The sequence below is a fragment of the Chiloscyllium plagiosum genome, chromosome 21 (assembly GCF_004010195.1).
Source record: "Chiloscyllium plagiosum isolate BGI_BamShark_2017 chromosome 21, ASM401019v2, whole genome shotgun sequence".
In the NCBI taxonomy this organism is placed as follows: domain Eukaryota; kingdom Metazoa; phylum Chordata; class Chondrichthyes; order Orectolobiformes; family Hemiscylliidae; genus Chiloscyllium; species Chiloscyllium plagiosum.
Window position 1 is genome coordinate 22,252,840 of NC_057730.1, and position 10,083 is coordinate 22,262,922.

The window sequence follows — 10,083 nt, forward strand, 5'->3', positions numbered from 1 at the left end:
CTGTACCAGTCTCAGATTGATCTCTTTCCTCACTATCTCCCTGGGTCCCACCCTACCCCCCACCTTACTAGTTTAAATCCTCCCGAGCAGCCCTAGCAAATCTCCCTGCCAGTATATTAGTCCCCTTCCAATTTAGGTGCAATCAGTCCTTCTTGTACAGATCACTTCTACCCCAAAAGAGATTCCAATGATCCAAATGTGAATCCTTCTCCCATACACCAGCTCCTCAACCATGCATTCATCTGCTCTATCCTCCTATTCCTGCCCTCACTAGCTCGTAGCACCGGGAGTAATCCAGATATTATTATTCTCGAGGACCTCCTTTTTAAATTTCTGCCTAACTCCCTGTAATCTCCCTTCAGAATCTCAACCTTTTCCATCCTATATCATTGGTTCCAATGTGGACAATGATCTCTTGCTGGCCCCTCTCCCCCGTGAGAATATTCTGCACCATCTCTGAGACATCCTTGATCCTGGCACGAGGGAGGCAACACCATTCTGATTTTTCGCTGCTGGCCACAGAAACGTCTGTCTGTACCTCAGACTAGAGAATCCCCTAACACAATTGATCTCTTGGAACCCAATATACCCCTTGTTGCATTAGAGCCAGTCTCAGTACCAGAAACTTGGCTGCTCATGCTACGTTCCCCTGAGAATCCATCACTCCCTACATTTTCCAAAACAGCATACCTGTTTGAAATGGGTATATCCACAAAAGACTCCTGCACTAGCTGCCTACCTCTCTTACCTTTCCTGGAGTTAACCCATCTATGTGACTGTATCTGAGACTTTCCCCCCTTCCTATAACTGCCATCCATCACATACTGTTGCTGTTGCAAATTCCTCATTGCTTCTAACTGTCTCTCCAACCGATCCATTCAATCTGATAAGATTCGCAGCCTACAGCATTTATGATAGATACAATCCACAGGAACCGTTAAATTCTCTTTAAACTCCCACATCTGACAAGAAGTACATATCACTTTATTAAAGGGCATTTTTGCTCCTTCACAATCTACAGACCCAGAAAATAACACTGTCTTATTCCTCTACAAACACTACCCCAGGTTAAATTAAAAGTTATGGCTTATATTTTAAGTTTAATCAAGAGACATGTCTCCAAAAAACATATAATCAAGAAAGAACCCACTCTACTCCCTACTGCAGATTCTCTGTGGGCCACACTTACAAACAATTAACTTATCTGACTCTGTGCTGTGAACTTCGCCCAACAGTTCCTCCAAGATCAGTTGTGAATTTCAGTGTTTGATAATTTTTCCACATGCACTCCGATGGTGTTGTGTGAAAGTTCTTATCCAAATCCTGTGCTGAAAGTATTGCCAGCTTTTACTACCGCAGTTGCTTTGTATTATTGCCTGTTGTTCTCTTGAAGGCTGTGCCTCTTTCTGAGGTACAGTATCCAGAAAATATTTTAATTTTTAGCCTCTGCTCATCATAAATAGCTTTGGAACACTGTCTGACTGTGAAAGATTTCACAGAAAGGACTGATTCTATCTTCATTTAATTACATACTTTCACCAAGGATCACAAGATAGCAATCATTTGTGTGAACTTTGACTAATCCAGGAGCACTGTAGCTCCCAAAGTGAACCTTGGCAGAGACCAGCCAGTCCAGGAACTAACCCAGGGCTGATGTTCAGAGTCACAGTATAAGGTATATATACTGGTCAAAAAAATATTGAATCATCAACACTGGGAGAGTTCCAGGTTTAAGTCCTCCTTTGGGGTATCCAGCACCTACTCTGGAATGGTTTCCATATATGGACTGGCTCCAATTGGGCTGCTACAGTAGTAAATACCAGCCAAACTGCTTCTCAAAATATTGACTTAATCATCCTGCCTTTTCAGGAGTCATTAACCAAATGTTGCGTTAAGTTTAGAGATCATACATTGTGAAGTAATGTTGAGGAGTCAAACACTTACCAGTGTGTCCTTGCATGCAGACCTTCCCCAGAAGTTGAGACACGAAGAAGAGAGAACTGTCCATTCCACCTGTAACAGAGTGGAGGATAGTTAGGGCATAACTCCAATTATTTACTCCTTTACTATATACAACTCAAAGCAAACTAAAGCCAATCTATTTGATGCTGTGTCTGAACTATTGCCACATCCAGTGTCCATCAGTACATTATGTAACACCACACTCTAAAGATTTCTTCAAACCACACGTTTGGGAGGCAGAATTTATTGCTGCGAGCTGATTGTAAGTAGTGCATGTTAAAACTCTCTGCAGCCCTGTCACATTTGAAAAACCTGTGGGTAACTCTCGGATCAGAGTCAGATGTTTGTGGGTTCAAGACCCCTTCTAGAGATGAGTACTAAATCACCATGCTGTAGCATGGGGTCAGGGTTGAGACAGCACCACACTGTCGGAGGGGGCAGGTGCTGAAAAAGGACTGCACTGTCAGAGGGGATAAGTGCTGAGAGAGACAGCGTGTCACCACCAGAGGAATTATACTGACAGGGTGCTGCATTGTATGAAGGACAGAAAGTGTTGCTCTTGCAGAGATGTGTATCCAATAAGAGGTATTATTTTTGGGATGACACATTAAATGGAGACCCTTTCTACCTTCTCATGTAAAACAGAAGATCCCAAGAATGTGAGAATTTTCTCGTAACCTGGGATGATACACCCTGTCAATTAACATCACCAGTGTTAGACTAATGGCATTTAGTAATTCAGAGATTAGAAGTAAAGCAATAACCACAACAACATTAGACTTATCTAGTCAGGGTGATGCCTAATTTTGAGGGGAACTTGCAGATGGTGGTGTTCCAATGTGTTTGGTGTTCTTATCCATCAACTTGGCAGAGAATTTGGAGGGTGCTGCTGAAGGAGCTGTGTGCTGTTGGGCATTTTGTACATCATCCACATTATGAAGTAAACATTTAAGGAGGTGGATGGCCTTTAAAGAGGCCTCTTATGGTTGCTAAAGATGATTTACTTTCCATAACATCACACCTTAGTTTTCTTACCTTTCAATTGCTCATAAATTCTTTCCAACACCAGTACCATCTCTTGTCCTAACAGCGGGTAATAGTTCTCAGGGTAGAATATTGCTCTGTTGTCCTTTTCCAATTTGTTTGCCATGTGATCTGGCAATGCAGAAACTTTATTCAACAGTGTCTCTTGCAGACTGGACATGTGAGGTGAGGTGTATTCGAGACAAATCTCCTCAATCAGCTGGGCCATCCGATCCTCCTGCAGGAACTGTTCCAGAATTGCCACACATCGCTCCTGTCGTAAGCTTGGTCTGTGACATGAGACCACACCACAACAGGTTCAAAACATCTATGTGACCCAGCCCCCATCCCATACACAAAACCAACTCAACAGAGAGCATCCTGGCACCAGCTCCCACATAGCAAACATTTCAGGAGTGGAAGCATATTTACAGATAGGACTGTGCCCGCATGGGCAGAGAGCATCAATATTTACAAGGGTTCCAGGAATTAGTTCATACTTACTGGACGTCCTTAACAGTATATTAGTATTTAGGAGAAGGTGGGGGCATAGTGTTACCGTCATTGGACTAGTAATCCAGAAAGTAAACAAGCTAATGTGCTGGGGACAAGTGTTCAAAACACACCCTGATGATAGTGAGCATGTAAACACTGTTGATTGTCATTACAAGAAAACTCATCTGGATCACCAACGTCGGTCCGGGAAGGCTATTTGCTGTCTTTATCCGGTGTGACTTACAATTCACAGATTCCCATATGGTTGATGATACCCTTCAGCACATCTCATCCACTTCCCGCACCTCCGCCCTTGAACCTCACCCCTCCAACTGCAACAAGGACTGAACCCCCTCCCCCCCCCCCAATCCTGACCTTACACCCCACCTACATAGCATTTCGTCTGCCATTTCCATCACCTACAAACAGACCCCACCACCAGAGATATATTTCCCTCCCACCCCTATCTGCGTTCCATAAAGACCATTCCCTCCGTGATTCCCTTGTTAGGTCCATGCCCCCCACCAACCCACCTCCCCTCTTAGCACCTTCCCCTGCAACCACAAGAATTGCAAAACCTGTGCCCACACCTCCCCCTTACCTCCGGCAAAGGCCCTAAAGGAGCCTTCCACATCTGTCAGAGATTTACCTGCACTTACAAACATATCATCTATTGTATCCAATGCTTTTGAGGTGGTTTCCTCTACAATGGGGAGACAGGACGCCTACTTGCAGAATGCTTCAGGGAACATCTCTGGGACACATGCACCAAACATCCCCGTAGCCCTGCGACCCGACCCGACCCGACCCCACCCCACCCCCAACTCTGCCCAGGCCATGCAGGTCATGGGCCTCCTCCACCACTAAACCTTTACCACCTGACACCTGGAGGAAGAACGCCTCATCTTCCACCTTGGGACCTTCCAACCATATGGGATCTATGTGGATTTCACCAGTTTTCTCATTTCTCCTCCCCCCACCTTATCCCACTTCCAACCTTCCAACTCGTCACTGCCCTCTTCCTTCCCAGCTATCTGCTCCAACCTCTTCTTCAACCTAGCACCTTCACCCCCAACTTTGTCTACCTATCGCATTCCCAGCTACCTTCCCCCAGCCCCACCCCCTCCCATTTATCTCTCAACCCCCTTGGGCCACCCCCTCATTCCTAATGAAGAGCTTACGCTCAAAATATCAATTCTCCTGCTCCTCAGATGCTGCCTGACCACTTGTGCTTTTCCAGCACAACACCCCTTAACTCACAGTGAGGGTGACTCTTAATTGCCCTCATTGCAATTAGGGTTGAGCAATAAAATGCAGACCTAGCCAGTGACAACCACATTCCATGAACAAATTTTTAAAAAGTCCTGAAAAATGTTTTTTTTTAGATTACATTACAGTGTGGAAACAGGCCCTTCGGTCCAACAAGTCCACAGCGACCCGCTGAAGCGCAACCCACCCATACCCCTACATTTACCCCTTACCTAACACTACGGGCAATTTAGCATGGCCAATTCACCTAAGCTGCACATCTTTGGACTGTGGGAGGAAACCAGAGCACCCGGAGGAAACCCACGCAGATACGGGGAGAATGTGCAAACTCCACACAGTCAGTCGCCTGAGGTGGGAATTGAACCCAGGTCTCTGGCGCTGTGAGGCAGCAGTGCTAATTGTTGTTCATTTGGGGAGACTGAAACTTTAAGTGTGGTCTTGTTTTACAATAGTATTTTACACCGCCACCACTGCCAGTGAAAATACTGCACAGAATGCATCACTGAAGATAATGTGTCCACCATGATGTGAAATTACCTTGTTGCCGTGATAGTGTCCAGCAGCACCAAGAATGCTTCATGGGGTGGGCCATTCAGAAAGAAGTCATCCAATAATTCTTTTTCCTGGTTAACAGGCAGCAACTGCAGCCAATCAACACTCAGATTATTAGTTAGGACTTGCAGGAAGTGAGAGTAGTGTGTTTTTAAAAATTCTTTCTTCTGTGGTGAGGGATTGGCAGTTTCAGGTCCCCTTAGGTTCTGCTTCACAGACTGTAAGGTGCGTATGATTTCTGCTCCGTCCCTGGAGGAAGATAGGGTACTGATTGCTTGTTTGATGAGGCAATGTACTTCAAGAATTTCGGGCTCCATGGCTGTGAAGATCCTGAGAAAATCAGGTACAAAATAAAAACAAGTTGCAAGTTTAGGTAAAACCTTGAACTCCTGAAATATCATCCTAATTTCCTGAACTCCAGAAATTCTGTCTGATAAACAACAACATTCAAAGTCACTACAAAGAGACAAGCCCTTGAATAGGACTGTCATTGTTACTCGGCATAATAACTAAGAAAAGCTGGCAAAAAAAAACACAAAACGAAAGCAGGTGTCGTGTTTGTTTTTCGCTTCAGGTCACAATTTGGTGGTGGTAAAACAACAAGTTTTGCCATGGTCTATAATTCCTTGTATAACGCTAAGAAGAATGAACCTAAACACAGGACGACAAGGCATGGTCTACTGGAAACATACAGAGCTGGATCAGGGTCAGAGCAGGTTCCAGGCTGTGTCTGTGACTCTCACCCTCCTGGATCAGACGTGAATCTGCAGCAAAGGCTCGAGAAAACAAACCGTTTAATTATAAATCCACGCTGTATAACAACATTAAAAACTCCAATTAGAAATTACCTCAAAACCTCTCAACTACGTCACGCCTTCCGTTCTCCAAGTTGAAACATATTTACCTAAAACCTCCAAAGATTCATCATATTCAATCTCAGCACATCCGGACCGTATATTTACCCACAACCGCCGATCTGTATCTCGCGCCCATACCTGAGGCTAGAACTGAAGGCACGATTTTGTTTATTTCATTTATTTCGGGGGAGACGTTCAAATTTGTGTCGAATCTGCTAGCTGGAACTAGACATCTCCGAATCATCTTACTTCTCGGTTGGCATCGATGACTGGGGAATAGCACGTGGGTATGGGACGCCATCTCTGTGCAGGAGACCCATAAGTGCAAACCCGGTGCCATCTTAGTACAGGAGACCGGGATCGCTGCCAGGCGCCACCTTGTGGAGCTCCTCAGTTGGACAAGGTCAAATAAAACATACGACACCCGTTTATAGTCCAACATGTTCATTCGAAAACACAAGCTTTTCGGAGCCTCGATCCTTCTTCGGGTGCCAACTTGGTATAGGGAAATTAATTGTGGTACTTCCTATAAAAGAAAAATACAGTGGATAAGAAAATAAAGAAAAATGCTCAATATGTTAGGAAAGTTTGATGAATCGCGGAGATCACAGAATTGTTACAGCGTACACGGAAACGAGGGAGAACTAGCCATATGGATACATAATTGGCTCAAAGGTGGAAGACTATAGGTGATGGAGGGTTGTTTTTCAGACTGGAGGCCTGTGACCAGTGATCTGCCACAAAGATCAGTGTTGGGTCCACTGCTTGTCATAATTTACACAAATAACCTTGGATGTGAACATAATTTGGACTGGGGTGTACAAAGTTACAAATTACTCAACACCAGGTTATAGTCCAACAGGTTTGTTGGAAGCACGAGCTTTCAGAGCGCTGCTTCTTCAAGCACCGTCTATGAGAAGGGTGTTGTGAAATTTGAAACGGTTCAGAAAAGATTTATAGAAGTTGCCAGGGTTGAGGTATAGGGAGAGGCTGAATAGGCTGGGGCTGTTTTCCCTGGGGCATCAGAGGCTAGTGGTGACCTTATAGGAGATTTATAAAATCATGAGGGGCATGGATAGGGTAACTAGACAAGGTTTTTATCTTGGGATGGGGGAGTCCAGAACTAGAGGGCATAGGTTTAGGGTGAGAAGAGAAACATTTAAAAGGGACCTAAGGGGCAACTCTTTCATGCAGAGGGTCGTGTGTGTATGGAATAAGTTGCCAGAGGAAGCAGTGGAGAATATGGTACAGTTACAACATTTAAAAGGCATCTGGATGGGTATATGAATAGGAAGGGTTTGGAGGAATATGGGCCACGTGCTGGTAAGTGGTACTGGCTTAATTTAGGATATCTGGCCGGCATGGACGAATTGGACCGAAGGCTCTTTTTCTGTGCTATACATCTCTATGATTTTCTAAGACAAACCCAAAAGGTTCAAGAAAGTGTGCTGGCCGCTGTCTAGTGGATGGTTATAGATTGATAAGCTTGGATAGTGACAATGTGAGGAAACTGGCTGAAACTGGGCATACAACACTTAAACAAAACATCGGAAATACCAGTATTGTCAAAGTTGCTTAGCACTTATTTTTGAATTTTTAGATGTGTTGTGCGAGTCCCTGGCTAGGCCAGTATTTATTACCCATACCAAATTGCCCTTGAGAAGGTGGTTAGTGACTTGCCTTCTTGAAGCACTGCAACCCTTCAGTGTAAGAACACCAAGTGCTTATAAGGATGGATTTCCAGAATTATGACTGAGTGACAATGAAGGAACAGTATCATTGTTCTAAATTAGGATGGGTGCATGGCTGGATGGGAGGTGGGGGGTGCTGGTGGTAGGTGGATAGGAAGGAAAAGAAAGGGGACTTGAAGATTTAATGAGTGGTTCCTTTTTTTGAATGATTATTTTAGTGAGGCACAAGTAATAAATGTCAGAGGCACTTTTTAAATATTATTTGGTTAATGACATGAGAGCAATTCAATTTATTTTCAACAATTTCAATGAAAAGTGTATAAAAGTAACCACCAACAATAACAGCCCTACAACCTACTCTCCCATTCCAAACTTTCTTGTGAATCCCTTTTTCTATTATTGGTGGTTTGACGCCTATAGCCTTTACATTCTGGAATTTCCTCCTTAAACCTCTCCACCTCCCTATTGTCTTTTAAAAGCCATCACTTTGATGAAGCTCTTGCTCAGCTTTAAAACAAATTTCTTTGCACCAATATCCTCTTATCCTTATGCTTCTGTGAAACCCAAAATATTTCCTATGCATGTGCTATATAAATTCAAGATAGGAAATTTCGAATCGGGTAACTCTTCCAAATGAGGGGCAACATTATTTACATTAATTTAATGCACTTACTTATCTAAATATACTTATCCTTCCCAATTAACAGATTTTTAAGCTGAAAAATAATCAAATCATAACTTCTCCAAAGTAATCTCAAGTCTCTCTGCCTCTGCAACCAACTCAAGTGGTATTGCTTTCATGCTTAGCACCAACACCATTTCTAGATTTTTTTGTTCAGAAAATCAACTACACATCTTATGACAGATTTTTTACCACCACCAAGCCATCCATATTACAAATTAAAAGAACAATTAACTAGCATTACACACCAGGAGCACTGCAACATTAACAAATAGGGGAGGGAACTAAACTGAAGTGGAGTTGGAAGAGGAAATAATACATTCTGACTCCTGCAGTGCTCACCTCACTTCCAAATACATAACAATTCTAATCCTCTTGACTCCAATCAGTCTCTTTTTTTTTCTATGATTAATGCAGGTTGTAAATATTTGGTGCCCTTACTCTGTTCCTCGTTACATTCCTATAGTTACAGCTGTTTATCTCTGATTTTGTTTTCTGATCATTAACCAATTTTCTATCCAGGGTAATGTATTCATTCCAACTCCATTAATCCTTAGTGTGCAAATTAATCTTTTGTGGTGTGCCTTACTGAATGCATTTTTGAAATCCAAGTAAACATAGAAACATAGAAGATAGGAGTTGGGGGAGGCCATTCAGCCCTTCGAGCCTGCTCTGCCATGAATCATGATCATAGCTGATCATCCAACTCAATAGCCAAATCCTGCTTTCTTCCCATAACCTTTGATTCCATTCGTCCCAAGTGCTATATCTAGCCACCTCTTGAATACATTCAATGTTTTGGCATCAACTACTTCTTGTTGTGGTAATGAATTCCACAGGCTCACCACTCTTTGGGTGAAGAAATGTCTCCTCATCGCCATCCTAAACAGTCTACCCTGAATCCTCAAAATGTGACCCCTGGTTCTGGACACACCCACTAGCACGAACACCCTCCCTGCATCTACCCTGTCTAGTCCTGTTAGAATTTTATAAGTGTAAATGATATCCCCCCCAGCCCCTATTCATCTGAACTCCAACAAAAACAACCCTAACCTAGACAATCTCTCCTCATACATCAGTCTGCCACCCCCAAAATCAGTCTAGTAAAAGGCTGCACTCCCTCGAGAGTAAGAGCATCCTTCCTCAGAAAAGAAGACCACAACTGCACACAGTATTCTAGGTGTGGCCTCACCAAGGGCCTGTGTAACTGCATCAACACATCCCTGTTCCTTCACTCAAAATGTCTTGCAATGAAGGCCAACATACCATTTGCCTTCTTTATTGCCTGCTGCACCTACATGCTTACCTTCAGCGACTGGTTGACAAGGACATCCAGATTCCACTACACACTCCCCTCTTCCAATTCAGGTACTAACCTGCCTCCTTCTTTCTGCTTCCAAAGTGAATAACCTCACTTCGTCTTTGAATAACTGGCTTCATCCAGAGGCTCACTGAAGATGTTACCTGGTGTGGTGACGAAACATCTGAAAATGAACCTTCCAGCTCAGTGAGCAAACCTACATCCTGAATAACCTCACTATTAGGAGAAAGT

At 43.5% G+C, this 10,083-nt stretch overlaps 1 protein-coding gene across 4 annotated transcripts in view; it reads right to left on the minus strand.

Moving 5' to 3' along the window:
* The window catches only part of telo2 (TEL2, telomere maintenance 2, homolog (S. cerevisiae)), a 37,073-nt gene extending 30,392 nt beyond the window's left edge, over positions 1 to 6,681 (minus strand). For 2 of the 4 annotated variants that reach the window (XM_043711494.1, XM_043711497.1), the window contains exons 1-4: positions 6,150 to 6,290; positions 5,287 to 5,631; positions 2,998 to 3,275; positions 1,945 to 2,013 (exon numbers count right to left, since the gene is read on the minus strand). In XM_043711494.1, coding sequence (XP_043567429.1) covers positions 1,945 to 2,013; positions 2,998 to 3,275; positions 5,287 to 5,618 — 679 coding nt within the window. In that variant the 5' untranslated portion in view covers positions 5,619 to 5,631; positions 6,150 to 6,290. The other 2 variants (XM_043711496.1, XM_043711495.1) reach the window with 2 other exon arrangements.
* Positions 6,682 to 10,083: the final 3,402 nt, after the last annotated feature.